This window comes from Pipistrellus hanaki (genome assembly GCF_964339955.1).
Source record: "Pipistrellus hanaki genome assembly, chromosome: 3".
NCBI classification, from domain to species: domain Eukaryota; kingdom Metazoa; phylum Chordata; class Mammalia; order Chiroptera; family Vespertilionidae; genus Pipistrellus; species Pipistrellus hanaki.
In genome coordinates, this window is record NC_140505.1 from 153,440,257 (window position 1) to 153,468,097 (window position 27,841).

Genomic DNA, 27,841 nt, shown 5'->3' on the forward strand with positions numbered 1-27,841 from the left:
ACTTACTGTTGATTAGACCTATGGGAAATTTTTTTTTCAGAAAGTAACCCGAATGATTTCACAAAACAAAGAAGGGGAATAAAGAGTTGATAGTCAAAGATGAACTGGACTCAGGGAAATTACTTATTTGTCATATTATAGACATTAAAGGTATACACATATGAATAATTGCTTTAAATGTAAATTATTTTAGTTCTGAGAACATATCATGGTAAAGGTTATAAATAAGTATCATTTCATTAAAAATATGCAAAGGGCTTTTAAAAAATCTTTATGCCTGGCTCGATCTCATTGTGAAGTGTACTGGAAGCAGCCAATTGGTGATTCTCTCTCATCATTGATGTTTCTATATCTCTCTCCCTTCCTCTCTGAAATCAATAAAATTATATTTTTTAAAAATCTTTATAACAAATTTATTTGGCCATATGTTGATAATTGTCTATGACCTGATAGAGCTAGAGGTCATATTCTCCTCTATATTGAATTAAGTTAGAAATTTTCCATAAGAAGTTAAATAAAATTGTTTATTTGGTGCATTCTTTACCACAAAATGTTACATCGCTTTTGACTATTAAGAGTCACATGTTTCCATAGGACGACATGGACTGGAATGCAACGCAAGGAGAATGCACAAATGAAATTATGCACCCACCATGTGATCACTGAAGCTCTCTACTTTTTCCTTCAGGATCCCAACCTCCAAAGAGTAGTAAATGTAACCAATCTGCCAGTTGTATTACTTTGCAGTGTGACTATACCTCACAAACTGATAAACCTACACTTGTATTGATAACTTCTTCAGCAGCTTCCCACTTTTGATTCACCAAAATTCCAATCTTAGACAACTGAAGGCACTTACTTGCTTTTGGGTTAAATGGTATCTACCCACCCACAGGTGCAACAGTGATCTCTAGACTCAAAACAAAAAGGGATGTGAATAGTGTCTGGTATATATTAAGACTCAGAACTCCACAAGAAGTTCCATGTACCACAGGCAGCAATATCAAATGTTTTTCCTATAAAACTATTCCCCAAATCATTAAAAAAAAAAATAGTGGAATAGGATGACTTCCTAGAAAAATTATATCAGGACAGACTTAAGAATAGACAATATAAAGAATAACAAATTAAAAAAAAAAACTTTAAAGTCAGCATGATTTTTAATCAATTAGAACTTTAAAGATCAAAAGCTGTTCAGAGTACTGACATTTACACAGCTTCCTCCAAAATACATAAGTGCACATAAAAAATCCAGGAAACTCGATTTTCCCACAAACTGGCTTGTTTGTGAAGACGTAAGAAACCCTGTGATTGTTATCATTACATCAGCATGACCTTAATCAGTAACTTTCTCCTCGTGCATATGTGAAAGAAAACAAAAACAGACATCTTTCTAAGGAATAACACAAATACCAAAGGAAATTAAAAGACCAATGGTATTTTGAAAATCAGAAAAGTCACAAATTTGTGCAATATTCTAATTTACATTGCAATGAAAATGGGAATTATAGGTAGATTTTAGGTGGAATTTGAAAGCCAGTTCTTATCTCTTTGCATTTGATGCTGCTATACAAACATATGGCTTTACTATTTATGCCTAAAATACATCATCATATATAACATCTATGTAACATATCACAACCTGTCCAATAATAGATATATTTAAGTACTGATATGAGAATCAAAATATCCACATGTAAATATATTCATTGCTACTGTAAAAGATACCTGGTTAGATGGAGGGGGGGAGGGAATGTGGGAGAGTCTAACAACAAAAAAAAGCAATTTAAGATTGGGAGAATACAGGAAAGCTATCAGTTACCCCTTCACAAAACTTTACCCGAAGTATAAACAAAGTAAACTAGTCCTTTCATACTTGCCACACTCAAAACTAGAGCTAAACTCAGCCTGAGTCAGGAGGGTGTCCATATATGGGATCAGCCTGGCACAGGAGGTATAGACCCAAGGGGTGTGAGGACACCTGGACAGAGGCAGAGGTGGCAGCAACAATGGGAGATTAGTTATGTACAGAAGAATTGACCAAATAAATAAATACAGGGGGGTGAATGGGTAAAAGTAGGTTTATAGCCCTTGCCATGCTGCTCAATTGGTTGGAGTTTCGTACCATACACCAAAAGGCTAAGGGTTCGATTCCTGGGTGGGAGACAGACCTAGGTTGTGGATTCGATCCCCTGGTTGGGGTGCATACGGGAGGCAACAGATTACATGGATGTTGCTCTCTCTCCCCCTACCTCTCTCTTTAAAAGTCAATGAAAACGTATCATCGGGTGAAGATTTTTTTTTTTAAGTAGGTTTACAGTTGTGAGTACACGAAGCACAGAGTAAATAACGCTACTGTAATAATCATAACCTGCATTTTGCATATGAACAACTGTAAGCCTACTTTTGCCTGCCCCTGTGTATTAAAGATAAGAGAAGCCAGGATTCTCACTTTCAGGAAAGGAAGTTGCAAATATGACAAGGGCAAAAACTGGAATGCTGTGGTGTCGGATTAGGACTGGATATATCTGTATGAAAGACTCATGATTTTTAGATACATAGGCAAAGTGTAAATGTATATAGGTACATATGTGTTACTGGAGAGCCAGCCAAGTCAAAGGAAGCTGGCTCTCCCCTCCTTGGCTCTTGTCAGCTATCGAGAAAGAATTCAGGTGACTGACAGAAAGCAGTGTTGAAACAAAGCAAGCGACTGGCATCTGACCCAGCGATCCCACTTCTAGGAATGTATCCTAAGAAACCCGGAACACCAATCAGAAAAAAATGTATGCACCCCTATGTTCATAGCAGTGAATTTACAATAGCTAAGATCTGGAAATAGCACAAGTTCCCATCAGTAGATGAGTGGATAAAAAAGCTGTGGTGCATTTACACCATAAAATACAATACTATGCAGCAGTAAAAAAAGAAGGATCTCTTACCCTTTGAGACAGCATAGCGGGACCTAAAGTGTATTATGCTAAGTTAAACAAGCCAGAGAAAGACAAGTATCACATGACCTTACTCATATGTGGAATTTAATGAACAAAATAAACTGATGAGCAAAATAGATCCAGAGACATAGGAACATGGGACAGATTGTCAAATATCAGAGGGAAGGTTAGGATAGTTGGGTGGTGTTAAAAGATCAACTAAAGAATTTGTATGCATATACACATAACCCATGGACACAGACAATAGGGTGGTGAAGGCCTGGAGTGGAGGGTAGGGCTGGCTAAGAGTCAATGGGGGGGTGGGGAGGAGACATATGCAATACTTTCAACAATAAACCAAAACAAACAAAGTTATTAATAATACACTTGGCATGAAACACAAGTGGACAATTCAGCTTATCTGGGTATCCCACGTGGTGGGGGTTCAAAGGTTTTATTCTTTTCCCCCATATAGGTTTCAAAGTTCCTCTGCCATATGGTCTACATTTCAAGGTCCCCCTTTTACATTGTTGTGGCTTTTCCCACAGTTTATGAGAACATCTGGCGATTTTTATCTTGGCAAGTCCCAGGACTGCTGACTTCTTTGTTCAGTGGATGAGATAAATTCCCTCCCTCACCCTTCCCCTCCTCTGCCCTAAAAGCTATCTTTCTTTCCCAACACCCCCCTCAACTGATACCATCAAATGCTTTTGGGGTCTTGTTATTTGTCCCTCGGGCTTCATTTGACCCACCTCTAAATCCCACCTTCAGTTCCTCTTCCTCTGTGGACTCTTCCATGTTACCCCTGCTGCAGGTCTTTAGCACCCCTGTGCATCACTTCCCAGCTTGTATTATCACACTGATGTCTGCCTTTCCTGAGGGCAGGAGCAGGCCCACATCACCTAGGCCAGAGAGTACAAGTGGACACCCTACCCATAGGCATGGTTTGCTTGATGCACAAAACAAAGTAACATTTTTTTCATCAGTTGTAACCACTGAGAAATTTTACAATGAATTCCAGTCTTTAGGCTTCTCGGAAAAAAACCTGGAAGTTACACAGGCAGGAGGTCCTTACCAGAGCTATGTTGAATCTGTGTTTAACCAAGAAATTTTAGACTCTTGGAAATAATATGTATCTTATTCACAACTCACAGTATCAAGTTATGCCTCATTCTCAAAATGATTGCTTACATGGGATGTGTTAAGTTCAGACCCAAAAAAAACAAATGCATTAAAACTGACTGATGAAATGTAATGAATACATTTTCTGACTGCCTATTTCAGCACCCACAGAAACGACAGATTTTTTTTTCAATTACAGTGGACCTTCAATATTATATTAGTTTCAGGTGTATAGAAGAGTGGTTAGACATTTAGATAACTTACAAAGTGATCCCCATAAGTCTGGCACCATGCACAGATAGCTATTACAATATTATTGACTTATTCCCTATGCTGTACTTTATATCCCTATGACTATTTTGAACCTGCCAATCTGTAGCTCTTAATCCTTCCACCTCTTTCACCCAGATCCCAACATCCCTCCCCTCTAGCAACCATCAGTTTGTTCTCTGTATCTATGAGTCCAGAAACAACAGATTTTATTCAATAATTCTATCTTGAGTTGTTTCCTGCATTCCTACCCATATAAAAAGCCATTGTACTCGAGGCAAGCACAGTTTGCAACCTAATCATTCCTAAGCAATGGTCAGAGGGTAAGAATAATGTAAGCCAAAGTCACATTTCCTAAATTCCTAGTATTTTACACCACAGAAATAGCAAGAGAAACTTTAAAAAAGAGACAAAATCTTGATATAAGCTTTTTCAGTATTAATTTACTTTCAAAGAGCCATATTATGAATACTGCATACCTCATTATGGCAAGTGCAAACTTTCCTATCTTTCAAAGGACCTGTGAGCCACCTTCACACTTCATTGGCTGCGTATTTTTTCAAGGCCAATTTACAAACACATACAAAAGTCCAACTGGTAAATGTTATAGATTTGCACGGGAACCTACCCATCAATGACCCTCCCATCTCAATTTGCTAATAAGTTTTTGTGATATTCCAATAAGTCAACCAAATCTATTTACATTATCACCTGAAACTAATATAATATTGAAGGTCCACTGTAATTGAAAAAAAAATCTGTCGTTTCTGTGGGTGCTGAAATAGGCAGTCAGAAAATGTATTCATTACATTTCATCAGTCAGTTTTAATGCATTGGTTTTTTTTGGGTCTGAACTTAACACATCCCATGTAAGCAAACAGAGAATGGGTAGCGTTCCTTCCGAATTCAGTAGAAAGTATTGGGCAACTTTCACATACTCTGTCCTAAGTTTGTAACCTTTTAAATGCTTTCTACCACCTCAGGCCTTACCTTGATACAAGTAAACACTTTTGAAGAGAGAAAACTGCTCTGTCAAAATCTTTGTCTAACTTGAAGTTCTATTGAACTATGTAGAAATAATCCAAAGTTTTTCCATCTCAAAAATCAGCCTGCCTGTTTAAGTGGAGAAATTACATAGTATCTGAACCATATCTCAGTAAAGCTGTGTTGTGTGTGTGTTTTAAGTCAGCCTGTCAATTTTGTTTTAAACTACAATTTATTACTTTACTTAGGTGTTAAGCCCTTTCAAATAAGCCCTGTTCCTTTTCCAACACCGATTGCATAATATTAAAAAATTGAACTAGAAGGTTGTATCATCAATTTTCATCCCAGCTTTTTTATGACTACCCGGTTTCCCCGAAAATAAGACAGTGTCTTGTATTAATTTTTTCTCCCAAAGTCCCGCTAGGTCTTATTTTCAGGGGATGTCTTATCTTTCCATGCGCTAGGTCTTATTTTCGGGGAAACACGGGTACCAGTACTATGTTCTCCTAGAATAAGGTTTACTTCAGTCATAACAACAAGCAAACACTTTGAGAAATGGGACAACTTACAAAAAAGGATGGAGCTCTGAAAAGAAAGCTTTTGCTTGAGGGATAGGTGGGGACAGGAATGCAATGAGCCACTGTGACCAGATCCCAGAGTTGCCAGTTCAATCAACTTCGCTTAACTAGGAAGGGCAGAGGAATTCATCATAAAACATACCGGTACCATAAACCAGATGGCTACTAGCCAACTGCTCAAAAATTAGAAAACTCCTTTGGATGATCCAAGGAACTGATCTAGAGGTTTTATTTATGCTATTGGAAGTAGGCAGAGACAATAGCTGGAGATATGTCTGGGTGATTTAATTTTTTATCTTACCAAAAAAGGGACAGTTTGAAGTGCATTCCCTCTCCTCTATGTCCTTAGATATAAATAAATAAAAATTTACCTAGACTAACAGGCTGCTACCATAACCAGGAAGCCAGGTGCACACACCCAAGGAATAAAGGAATGAGAGTGGAGTTCTGCTGGACATGAGTTCTCACACAGGGCAAGGAGCATTCTATGTTGACTCTCAAGAAATCTTTGACAATGCCTGAAACTACTGGTATTTAGGGAGGAGAGGTTAGGGCGCTGCTGAACATCACAGCTAATACATTTACATCCTTTAATTTTTCATAACTCATTTTCTATTTTTTTTTCTAAAATAGCATTCCTTTAAATAAGTTTCCTTGGTACTTTTGAGAAATGATTCAATTGAAAAATGCTTTTAACTATAAAATTGTATCTGTTTTATGTAACAGGTATCCTTTCATTGTAACTAGCTATTCACATCACTTTTAGTTTTTTTTTTTAAGACAAAGTTACATTTTAAAAAATCTCTACCATGGCCAAAACCGGTCTGGCTCAGTGGATAGAGCATCGGCCTGCGGACTGGAAGGTCCCAGGTTCGATTCCTGTGAAGGGCATGTACATTGGTTGTGGGCACATCCCTGGTAGGGGGTGTGCAAGAGGCAACTGATCGATGTTTCTCTCTCATCGATGTTTCTCTCTCATCGATGTTTCTCTCTCCTCTCTCTCTCTCTCTCTCTCTCTCTCTCTCTCTCTCTCTCTCTCTCCTTTCCTCTCTGTGAAAAATCAATAAATATTATATTTATATATATATATATATATATATATATATATATATATATATATATATACCTACCTACCTACCTACCTACCTACCTACCATGGGTGGGATGCAAGGGGGTAAAAACCTTCAGTAAAGCAAAGGGATTAGCTATCTGATAACATGTTTAACCTGACCTATGTAACAACTTGAGCCTTTCCCTTTCTTTTCTAAGTTTCCTCACACACTCCATCTCTTCCCAGATCTTTTCATTCATACTACATTCCAAACCTTTCTGTCTGCACTTTTAAAACGAAAGCGAACCTGGAACCTCGGTAATTTATCCTGACTGTGTTAGCTTGCATTAGATATTGCTTAGCCACAAAAATGTTAGTTACCCTATAACTAAAAAGTGAGGCTCAGGTGAGCAGTAATCGTTTGAATACAAATAACTCTTTATAGCTGGAATATTTAAGATAGTTTCCCCTCTTCCCGGTAAATTTCACCCACATGAAAATAATTCTAATTCTTAGGCTAAATTCATGTCTTAGTTACTGTGAAGCAGCCTGGCCTTTACAAAGAAGAAAGCTTTAATCACACTGTTGTCTTCAGGAAGGTCATTTCATTTATGTGAATTAGTATTTTTATGCATCTGGGCCCACTCTGGGTTCTTTATGGGTGTAATTAACTCACTCGCCTTCTCAGTGCTCTATGCTAGGAAAATGGAAACAACTTGAAACTGTTGAAAGATCATTGACTTTTAGAATATTACTAATTTGTGACTAGAGTTCAAATTTATTCTAATTCAACCTACACAATGTGACGAGGCACCATATAGTGCTTTGACAGAATTTTGGCTGTGTACTGCATGTATATAAGTCATGGAGTAGCGAATAAGATTTTTTAAAAACTAAATATAATGGTGAATGACAGAAAATTTTTGTTTTGAGGAGAGCAGCTTAACTTCTTAAAAGTGTGGCAAAAGTGGTTAAGAGACCCAGCTCAGAATCAGTCAGGCCTGGGTTAAAATCCTGCTTCTACTGCTTTACAGCTTGGGGCAAGTCGAGTCTCATGACCTCCCTAAGGTGGTTTCTTTATAAAATCAGGATAATGGAAGTATTTGGTAAGGTCCTGAAGGATTAAATTAAGTAATACATGTAAAGTTTGGTACATTTACATATTCAGTACTGAGTAATGCTAGCTACAAATTTTATTTACACACACACACACACACACACACACACACACACACGGTGTTTGTGTGTATTTTAACTGGTAATTGGAATTGACCTGAGCCCTTTTGAAGATATATAATAAAACTAATGTACCAAAACTTTTAGCAGATGCTTGTGGTATTCATTTGAGTAGAACCAGCAGTTTTCACATTCTTAGATGTTTGCATTTGCTCCCAAAACCATGTAAAGAAGACTTAAAAATATATTTTTTAAATTTTTCAATAACAGTCTGCATTCAATATTATTTTGTATTAGTTTCAGGTGTATAGCATAGTAGTCAGACAATCATCTACTTTACAAAATATTCCCTCTGATAGTTCCAGTACCCACCTGGCACCATACATAGTTATTACAATAGTAGAGGCCTGACGCACAAAGATTCGTGGAAGAATGGGACTTCCTTCCCCTGGGCTGGCACTGCCTTCTCTCTGGCCGGAGCTGCCTTTCTGCCTTCCCACACTGCCCAGAGCTGCCGGGCTGGTGCGGAACAACAATCCCCCCCCCCCCCCCAAACACACACACACACCCGCTCAGCGCCTGCATCTGCAAATTAACCCAACCATCTTTGTTGGGTTAATTTGCATACACACTCCTGATTGGCTGGTGGGCATCACGAAGGTATGATCAATGAGCATGTTACTCTTTTATTAATGTAGATTGTTGACTATATTATTTTGTACTTTATTATTACTTTTAAATATGTTTTTAATTGATTTTAGAGAGAGAGGAAGGGACAGTGAGAAACATAAATTGGCTACAGCAGCAGTTCTCAACCTGTGGGTCTCTATTTCTCCCTCTTCCTTTTCTCTCTAAAATAAATAAAAATATACATATTTTTAAAGATAAAGGGTCTTAAAGTTCTCTACAAATGAAAGTGGTTGGTAAACGAAGGATTTTCTTTAACTATTGACACTAATTATGAGGTTAAGATGACCATCAACAAGATTGGTTAGTATAGGCTTTCTCAGGTTGGCACTATTAACATTTTGGGCTGGATAAATCTTTGTTGTGGAGGCTGTTCTGTGCATTGTAGGATGTTTAGCAGCACCCAAACCTCTCCTCCTCTCTAGATACCAGTAGCTCCAGAGGTTGTCAAATATTCCTTAAGAGTCATGAGAACCACTTATTTTGTTAAATGTATTTAAATTACTTACCGGACTGGCATAAAATATGCACTTTGAAAATGTAGCACTCCATAGGATTTCATTCACTCACTCAGAATTTCACAGACACCTAATAGGAGCCAGAAACTCTTCTGGGTGTTGAAGAAATAGTGAGGAACAAGACAGGTATAGTCCTGCTCTCATGATACTACCGTGTTTTCCCCAAAAATAAGACATCCTCCAAAAATAAGACCTAGAGCATGGAAAGATAAGACATCCCCTGAAAATAAGACCTAGCGCAACTTTGGGAGAAAAAATTAATATAAGACACTGTCTTATTTTCGGGGAAACAGGGTATCTAACATAAAGGTTCATCTTCGTAAAACAAATCACTACAAGAGGCGATGAAGAAAGAGTCTCTATATACACAGCTCTCAACTCGGTGAACTTGGTGAAAAGAAGGCCTCATGCCAACTCATTTCTCTATTCTTAAATAAGTTTGATCCCACGCTCTGCCTCCACCTGTTCCTGTCAAGATAGCAGCCCACGGTGACCCAGTTGCTGTAGCCACTAGTGCAAAGGACCCAGGCCTGCCACCTACTTCTAAAGTCTGTGCAATGCTCACTTTCACCACCCACTACAATCACCTTCCTCCTTGTTCCAGACACCAGCTGTCCAGACCAAGTTCTCAGGCCTAGAGTCCTATGGCTTAAGCCCGGTAGTCTTCACACTGGGAATTTTGATTGTACCTTTCCTTTGCACAAGAGAATGCAGCAGGCAAAACCCTGGCTCTCATGGGGTTTAGTGTATTGAGGTGGGGGTGGAGGTGGAAGTGGGGGACAGAAAATAAGTTTAAAAAAAATACAGAGTTAGTACCCTAGCTGGTTTGGCTCAGTGGATAAAATGTCAACCTGCGAACTGAAGGGACCTAGGTACAATTCTGGTCAAGGGCACATGCCCGAGTTGTGGGTTCGATCCCCAGTTGGGGGTGTGCAGAAGGCAACTGATAAATGATTATCTCTAATCATTGATGTTTCTCCCTCTCTCTCTCTCATTCTCCCTTCCTTTCTGAAATCAATAAAAATATTCTTTTTAAAAAAGAGTAAGATAGAGGTAAGTGTTATAGTGAAAAATAAAATACGATAAGCAGTTGAGGAGTGGGACTTCCAATTTTAAATAAGGTGGCCAGGAACAAATCTCAGTGAGAAAGTGCACTGAAGTAAAGATGTAAGGCGAATGAACTCAATACTTTTTGAACACAGAAAGTAAGGTTTCAAGTGACTGAAATTTTGTATTAGTCAACCCTTTCAGGTCTACAATAAAAAGTGGTGTCACTTAACACATTAGAAAAAAATATAATTAAGGAAAATTATTTTCTTTTTTTAAAAATTTATTTATCAATTTTAGAGTGAGGGAGAGAGAAACAGTGATTTGTTATTCCACTTATTGATATTTATGCACTCATCGGTCAATTCTTGTATGTGCCTTCACTAGGGATCCAACTCACAAACTTGGCTCATCGGGATGACATTCTAACCAAATGAGCTACCCAGCCAATGCAGAAATTATTTTCTTAATCTATTTTGGGGGGGATATTTTTGAACAAAAGAAAGTAAGCAGAGAAGAAACCAAGATGGTGACACAGGTAAACACTTGAAATTGCTGCCTTGCACAACCACTTCAAAACTACAACTAAAAGACAAAACAGACATCATCCAGAACCACAGGAAGGCTGGCTAAGTGGAAATTCTACAACTAGAAGGAAAGAGAAAAGCACATTGAGACTCAGAGGAGGTGTGGAAATAAAGTGCAGAGGTACCGAGGCGCACACTTGGAAAGGGCTAACAACTGAGTACGCAGTTGTCTTTTTCCAATCGGGAGCGAGACACAAGCTCCCGACTGCTCTGAAATCCAGTTCCGGGTGAGACTCTGGGGACCCAGACTCATATGGGAAGAAATTAGACTGTCTGGTATCAGGCGGAACTCGAAGGTGGCTTCCTCTCAGCGGTGCTTACAGTGACTACCGTGGGACACTGAGACCGGGGGGCCTCTTAGAGCAGGACTGAGGATTAGCCATAGCTGTTTGCTCCACCCTGTTAATTCCCTGAGACCCCACCCCACTCAAGCTGTGTGCAGAGGCCTTTGCATATGAATGGCCTGGCCCTTTCCAATCTAAAATTACCTAACAAACTGCAGCTGAGTTAGAGTGACCCAGAACATCCAAAAGAAGGTCCAAGGCCCCACAGCAGCTTGCACTGCTTCACAGATGGGCCTCATCTGGGCACCTTCAAAACCCAAACAAAGAGCTATGGGGGAAGAGAGGGGGAGAGGGAGAAACAACTGTAATAATCTGAACAATAAAGATTTATTTTTTTAAAAAAGAAAGCAAACAGATATAAACTATTAAACATTTACAAAGTCCATAACAAAGCCCCCCCACCCCACCTCACACACACATACATGCTCGGGCCATAAAATGACATTGACAGATCAGAGGAAGAGCCAGAGGTAAAGGTCCCTCCTTCTCATGCCCCTACCCAGGAGCATCCATTCCCCTGCTGGAAGGAGGAAGCCCAGGAGGCTGCTGGACTCAGGTTGCTGTCGTAGGCATCCTGGCCCTGGAGCAGGCTGCCTTGGTGGTGATCTGCTGCAGCCCCATCTTGATGCCATGAGTTTCTGGTACTCCAAGTTCTGCCACACAGTGTCAGCACTAACGTCACACAGCTGATCAGTGCCAACTGGGCTCCAACGCAAGCCTCCGCTTCCGCCAGTGTGTCTTCCAGGGCTGCTTTGTGCTGAGCTGAGACTGCGGCTTGATATTCAGACCAAGGAGGGTGAGGTGCGGGTCAGTAACCTCCGTTTTGAAAATCTGCCATTTGTTCCGTGTGGCCAGTGACCTCCTGGTTCAGCTCCTCAGTCTGGCTGGGAGGATGCTGAAGTTTGGTTCACCAGTCAGACTGAGGAGTTTGGACAACCTCATATTGCTTCTCAGGCCATTGAAGATCCTGGCTAGGCCCACCTGGCACCTCAAAGCACTGATCTCCTCCTCACGGTACTGCTTCATGTAGTACAGTTTTTCCATCAGGCCTTCAATCTGCATCTCCAGATCAGCTCTGGAAAGGGTCAGCTTGCCCAGGCCGTTGATGTCAGCCTCCATGTTCAGGCACAGGCAGGGCCTGCTCTGTCTTAAAACTTGTTTTGGAAGTCATCCTCAGCCAGACGGGCATTGCCGACCCACAGGACAATCTTGGGAGTTCTCAATGGTGGCACCAAGAATCTTGTCCCATGGCACCTCAATGGTCTGGTAGTAGTGGCGGGCGTAGGCCACTGCTTCTGGTACCAGTTATGGATCTTCATCTCCAGGTCACAGTTGGCTGCCTCCCGAGCATGCACTTTCTCCAGGTAGGAGGCCAGGAGGTGGTTGAGGTTCTGCCTAGCCACCTTCTCATTGCCTACCAGAAGTCTATCAGACCCAGCCAGGGTGCCCACATACTAGGTGCACCGGTTAGTAATAGTGGATTTTGTAATCAAAGAAAACATGATAATTTCAAGAGAAACATCAAAAGTGCTTTATTCAAAGTACTGTCCATTGCTAGCTACACATTTCCCCATCTTTCAGGTAATTTGTGAATACTGTCTCAATAGAACTTTTCTTGTCTTGAGGCAAACCATTCAGAGACCCAATTTTCCACTTTGTATGTTTTGAAGTGCTGCTCAGAAAGTCCGTGTGCCATCAATTGGAACAAATGGTGATCTGGAGGAGCAAGGTCTGGTGAATACAGCGGGTGGGTTAATACTTCCCAGGCAAGATCTTTTAACCTGTTGAAGTGTGTGATGATAGGTCATCATGAAGCAAAATTACTTTGCCATGTCTTCTGGCACATTCTGGTCGTTTCACAATCAAAGTGTGGTTCAAATTGATTATTTGTTGTTGGTAGCGATCAGTATTAGCAGTTTCACCTGGTTTTAGAAGCTCATAATACACCACACCTTCCTGATCCCATCAAATGCAGAGCATTGTCTTATTTCTGAAGTTATTTGGCCTTGCAGTCGATGTTGATGGTTGACCTGGATCAACCCATAATTTTGTGCATTTGGGATTCTCAAAATAAATCCACTTTTCATCACCAGTCACAATTCAATGCAAAAAAAAGACTTTCTTTCGTGCCGTTGAAGCAACATTTTACTGATGACTTTTTGGTTTTCCATTTGTCTTTTGTTCAGTTGATGTGGCACCCATTTTCTTTCCTTTAAAATCTTTCCCACTGCTTGTAAACAATTGGAAATTGTTTGCTGAGCAATGTTTAATCTTTCTGCAAGTTGTTTTTGAGTTTGACATGCATTGTTATCCAATAATGCTTGAAACTGTTGGCTTCAAACTTTTTCGGTTGACCTGGATATTCTTTGCCTTTCACACCGAAATCATCACTTTTAAAGTGTTTAAACCAGAGTTCACAAGTATCTTGAGATGGAGCATGTTCACCATAAGCTTCCCAAAGTATACAATAACTCTTTCTTCAAAATAATGAATTAAAACTTCCCACAAATGCTCTTTTTTGGCATGAAATTCGACATTTTTAAGTGTAAAAATATTTATGATGTTAACACCTTCAGCAAATTGAAGTGTTGAAACTTGCTGTCAATACAACAAAATAGCATACATATTAAATAGCATATATATCAACATAAGTGTAACTCCATCTATTGAAAAAAAAAAAAAAACCCTCATCATTAACTGGTACACCTAGTATCCACCTCCCTAGCTCCCAGAGACAGATGAGGACACGAACCAAGTGGAGGACACCGATGCATCATGGCCGCCCAAGCCCCTGAGGCTGCTGGGCCCACAGGAGGCACCTCCACTCCAAAGTGCACGGTGCCACCACCCAGGCCCAGGAAGGATGAGGAGGCTCATGACTGGCGAGAGCTGGAGAAAGTCACAGCGAAAGAGGACTCAAGGACCCTCGTTGCAAGAACTGTGGTCAGCAGGAGTCACAAAGCCTATTTTCTGAATGAGTCACTATAATATTTGTAGGAACTAACTGTGATTCCAAAACAAGGAATCAAAATAAAAATCCTTTTTCAGATGAAAAAGCATAAGTTGTAGGGGGACCCAGGAATCTAGGCTACAAATTGGCAATTAACAAAAAAAAAAAATCTGTAGAAATGAATATTCTGAAAGAAGAGCTGTTAGTGCATCAGCGATACATGCCATTGCCAATTTAGTTTTCCCAAAGTTTACAGAGATGAGTCACCATCAGTAAGTAAGAGAAGCACCTTTCCCACCCCTGCCAGCTCATCAGGGAGCTTTCATGACATTATGTGATGACAGCTGCCCACTGAAAGTGGGGGTTGTGTGAGTATCTCTTAATTTTCTATTCCCTTTTTTTCTACCTTCCCCAATGCCCACAATGTGGTTAAAGCAAATCTCCCAGGTTAACAAAAACATACAAGTTGGTCATTCAGTTCCAAAATTGGAAATGGGCATTAGTTCTCAATGAAAATGAGCTTAAACTGGGCACCGCACGACTTCAGAACAAAGATTGCATCATTGGCAGTTGCCTCCTTGCTTCCTCCTGAATCCTTCCCTTCCCTTCTTTTCACTGTTTTCATAACCAGTGGCCCGAGTTTACCACTTTCTATGAAAGGACTATAGAGGAGCTCTAATTAGCACCCCGGTCAGTTCCCTAGTTCTTGCTCCCTAGTGGACAGCATCTCTGGGTATGACTTCTCAAATCCAATTTGTTTTTAATGTTAAGAGATATAAAAATCTTTATTTTTTTATTTTTAAAAATTTTACTGTTTAGTGTATTAGAGACGACCCTCTTCCCTCCCTCCCCCCACTGCCTCCCTCTACCAGGTTCCTGCCCCACACCAGGACTTTACCACCGTATTGTCTGTATCCACAGGTAATGCATAGCCTATATAATAAAAGCCTAATATGCAAATAGACGGAATGAGCAGAATCACCAGTGGAACAACCGGTCATTATGATGCACACTGACCACCATGGGGCAGACGCTCAACACAGGAGCTGCCCCCAGCCCACAGGTCCCAGGCCAGCAAAGGTGGGTGCTAGTTGGGGTTCTTCTGTTTACTCAAAATTTATTGAGCCTTTGAATGGACCCTGAGGACTGATGGAATGGATGATGTGAGTTAGGGATTGGTGAGGCAGGTGGAACAGAAACACAAGGAGGAATATCAGTGAAGAAGTTGAGGTGGCTGGCCAGAGTGAATGCAGGGGGATTTTTTTCCTTTAGGAGTAGAAGACAAATAGTCAGGGAGCTCTGCAGACCATGGAAAATAACCAGTTGCTGCTTGAGTCAATAGGGGATCAGTGTTGAGAGAAGAGGAAACAGAAGAAGGGATGGTGGTTCTGTGAGGGAATTCAGGCTTTAGGGAAGGTTGACAATGAAGTGGATGGGGCTTACACAGCACAGGAGGAAAGACTGAGAGGCCAGCAGTGGGAGGCAGCTTTGGCAGGGACTAAGAGGGAGAGAAAGGGAGAAGGAGGCTAAATAGAAAGCATTATGAAAAGCAATGAGAGGACAAGTGGTAAACAACCAATCACAATCCAGTAAGACAGTGCTAGATTAGAGATACACATAAAATGCCAAAATAAACTGGACTGTGAAGAGTGCCTGTGTTCATCCTAACAACCTGAAAACCTGTTATTTGAAAACTTCCCAAGCACCCTTCTAAGCCCTTTAAGAATATTAACTTTTTATTCTTCTAACAGCTCTACAATATTTATATCCCCATTTTATAGATGAGGGAACTAAGTAAAAAAAAAAAAAAAAAAGAACCCAAATCACCCAGATAATTATTGCAGAGGGCTTCAAACCCAGCCAATCTGACTCCAGGGCCCACATGCAAAGCCATCATAGTATATTCTTTCCACTTTGATTTTCTAGGGCCTAACACAATGACTGGCCCATAGTAAACACTGAAATACTTGCTATAGGGTTGAAGGATCCCTAGCTTCTGTGGGTTCATAGAGGCAAACTAAGAAGGGTTTAAGGATTTGAAAAAGAACACGGATCCTAGTGGAATTCAGTGGCTCAGGGGTCTGAATGGTACTTGGGAGAGCTATTTTCCCTGCCTGGTATAGATTTCCAGGTGGTGTCAGCAGGATACTGCTCCCATCAGATGCATAAGCCAACAGACACAGGCTTACCGGGACCCTGAAGGTCCAAGTTGACTGGGCAATCTTCCCTAAAATTGGATGTAGCAGAGCATATAACCTCAGAACTATAACCACTCTGTTCACTGCTCTTAAACCAACACTGACTTACATATCACCTGGTTTATCATATATAACCATACCGGTTTATTATATATCACAATCCTCCTTGTAGGCTGAAAATATTGATACTTAAGGTCAAGACATTTGTATTATTCATCTTGGATTTCCAACTCCAATTATCATATTAAGTCACCAATATAACAGGATTAAAGCAGCCTGTGTTTTTCTTTGTGGGAGAGGGGTAGGGGGGGAGAGTTACATGTTAGTCAACTATCTACAGAGGAAATAAAAATCACTTTGTTTAAAAGCTTAACTGTTCTATGGAGGATTTATAGTAATAATTTTAAACCAAATATGGCTATAATTTGATAACTTCCTATACCTTATACTGCATTACACTTGAAATTATAAGCAATAACCTCTTGTATTCTTCTACTGGAATATCTTACAATTTATTTGGTTTTATATACTAACCTATCATCTCTTAAATGTTCTCATTAGCATAAATTTTAAAAACCAAATAACCTTATCCTAGAGGCATTACACTTGTTTAAGGCTTCTATTAACATGTAGCCTAATACAAAATGTTGCCTATCAGGGAACATCACAGCCTTGCACAGTAGGCTGGCTATTTTCCTTGGTGCAGTCCCCAGAATAGTCGCTTCAAGGCAGGATAGTCAGAAGTTAGGAAAATTCCTTGGCCAAGTAGAACAGGGAAACTGAAACGGCTGAACAAACTGGCCTAGCAATTCCCAGCCAGATACAGGTCACATCCCTAGAGATAACATCTAAGCCTCAGTAGTAGTTCAGCTCCAGGCCCAGAAAGGCAGCAAAACCAGGTGGGCGACAGCAGGACCACTGGCAATGACTAATCACCCCGCCCTGGTGCTGACCCATCAGTAGAGACCACGACCCTAAAGGGCACACCAGAAAAGGGATGCATATTCTGCTGAAAACCTCCCCTGAGTCCTCCCCTAAGGTTCCCGCCAGCAAGAGAGAGCAAAAGCCTCAAAACAAAGGACCCAGTGTGTGTTTTCCCAGCCAGGAAAATGCCTCTGCCTTCTCCTTCCCCCTCATCTTCCCCCACAGGCAGGCATTTCCTAAACGCTAAGGGTCCCCATGAGAGGAGCAACCAGGGCAACAATGGGCAGTGAGAGCTCATGCTGGGCTAATCCCCTGAACCTGTCTCCAAGGCCCCCTTTTCTCTGACTTCCCACCACCCTTGGCTCACTTTATTTCTATAATATTTCTAGAGAGTCAACCAGAGCACCACCTAGGTCTCTCCTGTTGCTTCTTCTATCCTAGGCCCTTCCTTGGGCCCCAGATTTTTTTTTAAAAAACATGTCCGTCGTGAAATCTTCCTGCATGAAGTCAAGAAACAATACTGGCCAGCCCTGCTCAGGGCCAGCTCCTCTGTCCTGTAACAGCTGCCGGTAGTGAATTCTGGTGAATGGGCCCAACAGCGAGGTTTTATCTTCAGGCTATTGCTGCGTAAGTGAGACACTAACACAAAACTGACTGTGAGGTTCCAGAATACTTCCTGGTGCTAATGTCCACTGAAAGCCACACTTTAAAGACAGATGACTACTTCTGCACAGTGCTCCGCAAACTATGTCGAATGTAGTCCTGAAAACACACACAACTCCTAACGTGTGGGCAATGCATAACTAGACCAGCTTTAGGAGTTCAAGTAAGATTAAATATTTGTATGAACTCCTCAAGGCCCATCTCTACACTGAGGAGTTACTGGTAAACGTTTAACCAACAGTCAGTCACCAAATGGTCATTCTCGAATACAGAGTGCCTCATTACAGATATCAATAACGGCCAGTTGAGGAGCCACAGAAGGCTTCTGGCCATGGGAAAGATGTGATCAATATCCAGATTTAAGAAAATTAATGGGGGGGGGGGTGGATAGCAGTGCTGCTGGGGAGAAAAGTGGGGCTGGAATAGGATAAAGGCGCCACCAGGAAAGGAAGGGGAAGCAATAGTCCAGGAGGCAGAGTGGATGGCAAGAAGATAACAGAGAAGAGCAGATTTTTTTTAATGATGTCTTTTTAAAAAAATATATATTTTATTGATTTTTTACAGTAAGAAAGAGAGAGGGATAGAGAGTTAGAAACATTGATGAGAGAGAATCATCGATCAGCTGCCTCCTGCACACCCCCTACTGGGAATGTGCCCGCAGCCAAGGCACATGCCCTTGACCTGAATCAAACCTGGGACCCTTCAGTCTGCAGGCTGACGCTCTATCCACTGAGCCAAACCGGTTTTGGCCAGAGAAGAGCAGATTTAAAATAATCTTTGAAGCCAAAGAAAAGCAAGGTTGTTAATACCGCCAAGGAATGTCAGGAGAAAAGGCTTGATTACATCAGAAGTTGCAATTTGGTGCCCTTGTGACATTTACATTTCTTAAGCAGGCCTTAAAAATTGCAGAGCAATACAGATGACCTAGAGAAGCCCAGAGACTGAATGAGATGATTAAATAAAAGAGGTGGCAGGAAATAATAGAGGTGGCAGGAGGAAAATGGGCTAGCCAGAGGACGAAACTTTGAGATTTAGTGAAGTGGGAAAATCAGGCGATCTCATGTAATCCAGACCCAAAAGAGGGCTTCAAAAAGAAGCAAATGCCACTGAAAAAATTAACAAGAAGGGCTGAAAACTGGCTGTTAGGTAACAGAGTACTGATCCAGTTGGGAACAGAAGGTAGCCTAGAAATAAGTGGGGAGGAGGATAAAGAAACGGAGACAGCAAAGGAAGTACATACAGTAGTTTAAGTAAGGAAGCTCTATTGGGTGGTAGCTCCAGAGAATATCAAAGTTTAAACTCATTTGAAGAGAAGAGAGAGGGAGGAGGAAGCAAAAAGAGGTCAACCGAGCTCACATTAGATACTCCTGTTAGATATAAAAAGTATATCGGCATAAATTAAAGTCTATTTCAAGAGGGATAGGGTGGGGTTGAGAAACAAGAACAAAGTAAAAAAGATGTATATATATAAAAAAAAAAATTATAAAAAAAAAAAAAGAATGAAGAATCAACCAGGAATAGGCAAGAAGTTTGCCAAAAAGTACAGAGGGCCCAGATGATGTGTTAGTCGAGGGGCAATCTGTATCATACATTGCCTGGCACCAGCAAAACCTATCCTCAGGATCAATGGTGGAGTTTACCCATGTTTGGGAATGCCCGGTGGTTCAAAACTGGTTGCATTCAGAAAAATCGGGGCACCTGATGAAAGTATAGCTTCTCCAACCCTACTCAAATCTAGGGTGTGGCTGGGAATTTTTAATTAGCACTCCAAGCAATTCTGATGCAGCCAGTAGGGTGGCATTTGGAAACCAAACACATCATCAGAATTATCTGATATACTTTTTAAAAATACAGATTACAAGCCAAAACCGGTTTGGCTCAGTGGATAGAGCATCAGCCTGAGGACTGAAAGATACCGGGTTCGATTCTGGTCAAGGACATGTACCTTGGTTGCAGGCATATCCCCGATAGGGGGTGTGCAGGAGGCAGCTGATCGATGATTCTCTCTCATCAATGTTTCTAACTTTTTATCCCTCTCTCTTCCTCTCTGTAAAAAAAAAAATCAATAAAATATATTTTTTCAAAAATACAGATTATAAGCTCCTGTCCAAACGTAGTGAATTTCACTATGCTTACATCAACAAAACGAAACACACCATGTTTGAGTCTTTTTTCAATCAACTTTCCAGCAAATGCATGTTAAAATTTTTTTAAGTACAAATTACACAAGAATTAAACTGAATACCTTGAATGTCCAGAGGTAGTGACCTTGGACAAATACCTAATGAATGGCTATTCATTAAAAGATAACTGCTCTTTAAACTGCTCTTGGAAGGAAGTTCAAGTTAAAAAAAAAAAAAAAAAAACTGTTCCTGGTTCCTGTCCTCTGAAGGACTTTTCAATCTCAAAGTCCACCTTTAAGCAACTTCCAACAAACATTAACAATATTGACGTACATCATTATGTTATTATAGATCTTTAAACAAATTACTTGTTTAGATCACTGTTTTAAATATGACACATTCATTCATGTCACAAATATTATTAGCCCTAACATATATGTAAACATAGAGAATACACTGTCTTTGAATTGGACTTTGCTTTTCAAAGCTCTGGGACATCTTAAAAACTAGTGTTGCAAGCATGGGAGAAATGAAGCCAGAGAGACCTACTTCAAATCCTGCTTCTGAAACTTAGGCTAGTTTTACAACATTGCAGGTAATATTTTCTGAAACTCGATTTCTTTCTTCTGTAAATGGTAATAATACCACCTATCTTGCTGAGTTGTCACAAAAATAAGAATTGTAAGTAAAATACATATAGTTCTGATTCAGAGCCAACATTTACCGTAATAAGCAATACTCTTATCCCTCTTACCCAAATTTCCACTGCAAACCCCCCCCCACCCCCCTCAACAAAGGTGAAATTGGTCCTCTAAAAGTACTCATGATATTGGACTTTATGTTGAAAACCTGAGTATTCCAACCATGGTGAGAACTTAAAAAGAAACTCTTACTTATGGAAAGCTTGCATGTCATAATAATGTGAAGAGACTTTGTCACACATTACCCAGATGCTCAATAAATAACAAAGGATATACTTTTAAGTGCACTGCTGAGATAAGATAATGAAGGTTCCCAAGGATAAGAGGGAAAAAAGGAAAAAGAATGACAAATCTCAACCCTAGTGGCAGACTAATTTGTAGGCCTGCGCTGCCATGGGAACAATGCCATTCCCTCCTGAAACCTGAGGGTCTTGTAAGGGAAAGGGAGACTTGATTTTGAGCTTCTGAGTGGGAAAGGACTGAACATGAGAAACAACCTCAGTGTTCCACACTTGAAGAGCTACACCTCTGTTAAAGGGTGAGGTAGGAAAAATCCGCCTTTCACCAAAGCAAACTAGTGAGTAAGTCTGCTGTCCTACACCAAACCTAGATTAATTAAGGAAAATAATGACACTGCTCTCCCCTGAGCAAGCCTGAACTCAGATTTACAACATCTTCAAGTCAGGGAAATGCCTGGTTAATAGTCTTGGAAGTAGAAACAAACAAGTATTTTCTACAGAAAGGTATCTTCAACACACATCCTTCAGGATTCCCATAAAATTAAGGAATAATTAAGGAAACACACTACCTTGAATAATAGCAGGAAACACACACATTCAATAGATAAGATTTTCCTCTACCCCCAAAGGTTTCAGATATTCACACCACGGAAAGGGGGAAGGAACAGAAAAGTTGAACCAGATAAAACACGAAATAAGAAAAGTTCAATCCCACACTACACACACACACCACACACACACACTATTCTTTTACATTTTTTCCATAATGGAATTATGTGGGTTACATTATGTGCTTTGAATTTGAATCCTGGATAAATAAGTACCAGTTTATGATTCCAAGAAAGTTAGTAAAACTTCTGTGCCTCAATTTCTTTAACCGAAAAATGGGCATAATACTGTACTACCTACCTAGTAAGATTCCTGTGAAATTTCATACACATATGCCTTCATGTGTGTATCACATAGCAGAGTTCTTTAATACACAGAACGCCCATGATCAATAGTAGCTATTGTGAACACTAATCGAGTGTCTCCTATGTGCCAGTGATAGTGCCAGATTCTTTGGGACAGAGATGGATAATGAGTCCTTGTTAGGATACTATCTGGCATGTTAGTTTTGTGCCAGACATTTACCTATATAAATATAACATTTACCTTTATAATACCTCCCAACTGTCCTATAAAGTACATTATCTCCAGATGAGGAAACTAAGAAATGAGTTAAGCGTCTTGGTCCAATTCATACAACTAGTAAAGAAAGTGGGACTAGAACTTGGGTGCTATAGGTCCCCAAAGCCTGTCTTAATTACCTCACCTCTCCCTTTTCCCTATTTGAGAAGATTCACATTCAGCTACATATGGAGGATGTAGTTGGTAGACTTTTTCTCCTTTCCTTTCTTTTTTCTTTTTGACCAAAAAGCAGAGAACTCTAAAAATAGTGGGTTTCACAATCATAGAATATAATACAACAGCGTTAAACTGAATTCTCTGCTGAGTTTTTGACACCTCAGTTTTTGTTCCTTCTTTGAAAGGGAAAGTAATGATTTGATTATGAGTATGCAATGAGTCTACATGTTGTGTTTTCATATGTAAATACTTTTCTAGGTACTATAGACTGGCACTTTTTGATGAGAAGACTTTATATAATGATAGATAGTTGAATGAGACTTAATATTGATTAGCAGATTTGATTAAAACAAGGAAGCACTTTCTAATTGTTTTACCCCACCAAACTGAATAAGGTGTGGTCATAAGACTACCTGTCAAAACACCAGATAATTTTCCAACAGATACTGCAGACTATATTATGATAAAGAGAAACAACTGTACCCAGGAAGACACAGTAATTACTTTTCAACCCTAATAATAATAGCAGCAAAAACTTGGGAGTTCATGTTCAGAAGAAAAAAAGAAAGGGGAGGGACGGTGCTTTGAATTTCTCTGAATAAAAAAATAGAATAGCGCCCTAGTCGGTCTGGCTCAGTGGACAGAGTGTTGGGCCCTTTGAAGGGTCTTGGGTTCGATTCTGGTCAGTACCTGGCCTCACATCAATGTTTCTCTCTCTGTGTCTCACCCCCTCTAAAAATCAATGGGAAAATATCCTTGGATAAATATTAACAACAAATAGAAAAGAAAAAGAAGAAAAAAAAACTTTCTTTTATAAGCACAACACCTTGTAGAAATATTTATAGGCTGCCACAACATTCCTCACTCCTAGATCGAGAAGGGAGATATTATCTTTTGCTCAGAGTTTGAAACTATGTAGGTGATTTTTAAGTAAAGTGGCATAAAAGGCTTGGATTCCATTACCCTCAAGTTTGAAGACAGCTGATGATTAAGACGTTGGGAAGCTAAAACAACTGAAAAGCGGATTAATAAATAACTTCTACAAAGAGCAATGCAGTTTCACTTTAGAAGGAAGAATGAATCACCTAAACCTGGAAGGGATTTCAGAGATTATTTCACCCGTGTCTTCGTTTTGCAGATGAGGAAATCCAGACCTGAAGCACTGTAATTTGGTTACTTGTTTACATTTTTTCCTCATATCACTACTTCTGCCCTTATCTACTGTGGCTATAAATTCATCATAATGATAAGTCATTGTCATATTTTTTTCTGCCCTGTGACTACCACAGCTTCAGGAAAAGGACTATTTTTAAACCTCAAAGCTTATCACATTCAGACCATCACAACAGCTTTGCTAAACCAGAACAAAATGAGTGAAAGTGAGTTAAGTACCTGTATTCCTGCTGCTTAAATAAGGGTTTTTGCCTCATAACTGGTCTACATACGAGACATCTCTGGTTATGGCAGAATAAGAGCACAAAACAAGGTCGAGGGGATTGTAAAGAAAAGTTTTGCAAGTCAAGAAAAGCATCTCTAGTGTGTTCTGCATAGTTTCAAGTTCCCCTTGGGAGAAAGGAATGCCTTTGAAGAGCTAAGGAGATGTGGGCTTGAATAAATCATCTTGCTCATTTCTTCCAATACTAAGATTCAATGAGAATTCAGAAATCAAAATACCGCATTGCTGATACCTAAATGTGTCCGTACGAAAAGAGCAATAAGAATTAAGATTCTTCATATGCAGCTACTCACACTCAGGGTGGGAGTCGAGGGGCTGTTTTCCAAAAGGGAAAACCCAAACCCGGAGCACTCAGGATTGCTGGTCCTCCGTCACTCAAAAACGAGGCTGCCAGACCAGAGTGACCATCAGCCTCTCCATTCACTAACTAATCCTTTATGCGGACTTGCCTAAAGCAAGCATTTAGCAAATAAACATAAACTTTGGTGTTCAGGAAATGGGTATGATAACCAAACTCTTAAGAGTGGTGCGTTGACTTCCGGAATTCTCTGGTAATTGACCTCCAAGGCTAGCTCAGCCTAGGCGCGTTCCTGCCCAAGCCAAGGTCCTTTGGGGGAAAGGGACAAAATAAGCAACGGGGGGAGGAGGCCAGGCGCAGCCCCCTCTCCCCACCCTGGGAAAACCTCCCGGGCCGGCAGGCTCCCTCTGCAGCCGGCAGACCCAGCGCACCCACAGGGCGCGCCCCACCCCGGAGCCCACGCCCCCCGCTCACCCCTCCCCGGCCCGAGCGCTCACCTGGGGTGCCCGCGGGCGGCTGGATCCTGAAGGCGGCCGGCTCGGCCCATCCCGGGTGCGAAGGGGGCCGGCTCCAGGGTCTGGGGGTCCCGTGCAGCAGGTAGGAGACGTTGGACTTGCGCCGAATCGCCACCCGCCTGAAGTCGTGGGCGCCCTTGCTGCTCCCGGCGCCGGCGGGCTCGCCGCCCGCTCCGCTCTCTCTCCGGCCCGGGTCCGGGAGCGAGTGGGCGCTCGGCGCGCCCCTCAGGGGCAGCCCGACGCCGGGGGGTGTCGCCTGCATGCCCCCGTTGGGCGCGACTCCTCTGCTCCGGCGGCTCCTCGGCGAGTCTTCCTCGCCCCTTCCTTCCCGGGGCGCGGGAGGCCGCGCAGTTTGGAGCGCTCGCTCGCTCTCGGCGGCTCCCGCACTCACCTGACGCCGCTTCGGCAGCCACCGGGCTGGGGCTGCTGCTTCCTCCCACTTCTCTCCGGAGCCAAACGCCGGAGGGACGGGGATAGCGCAGAGTTCAGGCCGCCCGAGCGGAGCCGCCAGCGCACAGCCTCCGCCCCCGCCCTCCTCCTCCGCGGGCCGGGAGAGCTGCCAGGGACGCGCGGTGCCTAGTGGAGCGCCCTGGGCGCGGTCCGAGCCGGCGCCGCCTGAGGCCCCGCCCCCGCCGCCCAGCGCGCGCCCATTGGCCGAGGGCGCCGCGAGCGCTCACCTGCGGCCGCGCACCTGGGCGCTCACCTGCGCGCTCCCGGGGTCCGCGGAGCCCAGCTGCGCGCCCGGGTTTGGGGAGGGGAGGTCAGTACAGCTTCTTCGGACTCTGCCCGATGGCTGCCTGTCCTCGCAGACCCGCATGGAAAGGGTCTTCCGTGTGTCTCAGCTGCTGACCTGAGCCCTGAATAATGATCGTATTTATGTCGTGGAGCTAACCAGCCAGTGAAGTGTTTTAGATTGGGAAACCAAGACGCGGAAGCGACAGGGAGCGGAGCTGATGTGCAACCACCTTCAGACCTGGTGTCTGCACCCTGGCCTTGCCAGGAAGCTACGCTTCGCCAAGTGCCAGCTGGAGTGCACGGGGCCTGGCGGAGGGACCTGGAGCCCTGGGCCATGGGAGATCCACTGTACACACTGGAGCGGGCAGCCCGGAATCGGCCCTCTCCTGGAATTAACACAGTAACAGAAGACAATAGACTAATCCATGTTCCTTAACTTTTATTTTAATATTTTCCAATGTAGGAAAAATTATATGATGTGTTTTAATTCTAATTAAATGTGTTTTTTTTTTTAAAAAAAAAAAAAGCATTTTATTTAATTTCATCAACATAACCTGTCTCAGACTGATCTATTTCCTAATAAAATAAAATAAAAAAAGAATACTCAGGATAAAAAATAATGAACTAGTCAGTTGCTTCAACTACTGGTAGAACATCACTTCCTACACTAGAATTTAATAGAAGTCAGTACTTTACAGCAGATTCACTCTTATTTCAATCTCAATGGAGAAAGGTGAAAAATTTCTTTCACTTTAATAATAAATCTTTAATAATAATAATAATTAATAATAATTGCTATTTAATAATTATTTCCTCTGTAAATGAATTATAAATATTAATTATTTACTTTAATGCTTTCACTAGATAGGATTTCGTATAAATATCGTTAAAGAAAAAAAGGGCCCTGACCGATTTGGCTCAGTGGATGGAGCATCAGCCTGCAGACTGAAGGGTCCCGGGTTCGAATCCAGTCAAGGGCATGTACGTTGGTTGCGGGCACATCCCCAGTAGGGGGTGTGCAGGAGGCAGCTGATCAATGTTTCTCTCTCCTTGATGTTTCTACCTCTTTCTCCCTCTCCCTTCCTCTCTGTAAAAACTCGATAAAATATATTTTTTTAAAGAAAAGAAAAAATGTCACTAAAAGGCATAAATGATGCTGACTTTCTATAGCAGCATTAGGGGGCTGACATACAGCAGATAATTTCATGAAGATCTCATTGAAGAAGAGGATACAGTTATTTTAACAGGGACTGAATGGGAGAACATATTTGCCAATAATACATCTAATAAGTTCTTAATATTCAAAATGTATAAGGAACTTATAAAACTCAACAACAAAATAAATTAAACAATTCAATTAAGAAGTGGGCAAAAGATATGAATAGACATTTCTCTCAAAAGGACATAAAGATGGCCAATTGACATGAAACAATGCTCAACTTCACTAATCATCAGAAAAATACAAAAATTCAAGCACAATAAGCTATCAGCTCACATCTGTCAGAATGGCTATCAATAAACAAACAAACACGTGTTGGCAAGGATGTGGGGAAAAGGGATGTGGGGGTGCAGACTGGTGCATCCACTGTCGCAGACAGTATGGAGTTACCTAAAAGAATTAAAAATGGAACTGCCTTATGATTCAGCAATTTCACTTCTGGGAATATATCCAAGGAAACCTGAAGCACTGACTCAAAAGAATATAAGCACCCTTAGGTTCATTGCGGTGTTATTTACAATAGCCAAGATTTGGAAGCAGACCAGTGTCCATCCGTAGATGAGTGGATAAAAGAGCCAGTACATTTACACAATGGAATATTACTCGGTCATAAAAAAGAAGGAAAGGAAATCTTATCTTGCAACAGCATGGATGGACCGAGAGAGTATTTTGCTAAGTGAAGTAAGCCAGTCAGAGAAAGACACGTACCATATGCTTTCACTTATTTGTGGAATCTAATGAACAAAATTAACAAATAACATGGAAATAGACTCATAGAGAGATCAGACTGACAACTGTCAGAGGGGAAGGTGCTTGAGGGGGGCTAGGTGAGAAAGGTGAAGGAATTAAACAAACAAAAACAAAAAACAAAAAGCAGCTCATAGATATAGACAATAGCATGGTGATTCTCAGATTACCAGAGGAAAAGGGGAGTAGAGAGAGGTAGAAGAAGAAGGTATAGGGGGTGGTAAATGGTTATAGAAGGAGACTTGGAGTGGTGAACACACAATAAAATATACAGATGATGCACTATAGAATTATACACCTGAAACCTATGAAATTGTATTAACCAATGTCACCCTAATAAATTTAATTAAAAAATAAAACCAAATAAATAAATAAAAGGAGCCATCGCCTATCCACCCTCTCCCTACTCCTGCTTTTCTCTGTGGTCCTGTA

General features: G+C 41.3%; 1 protein-coding gene across 1 annotated transcript in view; it reads right to left on the reverse strand.

The window, feature by feature from the left end:
- FGD4 (FYVE, RhoGEF and PH domain containing 4) overlaps positions 1-25,262 on the reverse strand; it is a 206,620-nt gene extending 181,358 nt beyond the window's left edge. The window contains exon 1 of the mRNA XM_084877864.1: positions 24,691-25,262. Within this exon, the coding sequence (XP_084733990.1) occupies positions 24,691-24,970 (280 nt within the window). The 5' untranslated portion in view covers positions 24,971-25,262. The remainder of the gene's footprint in view (positions 1-24,690) is intronic.
- Positions 25,263-27,841: the final 2,579 nt, after the last annotated feature.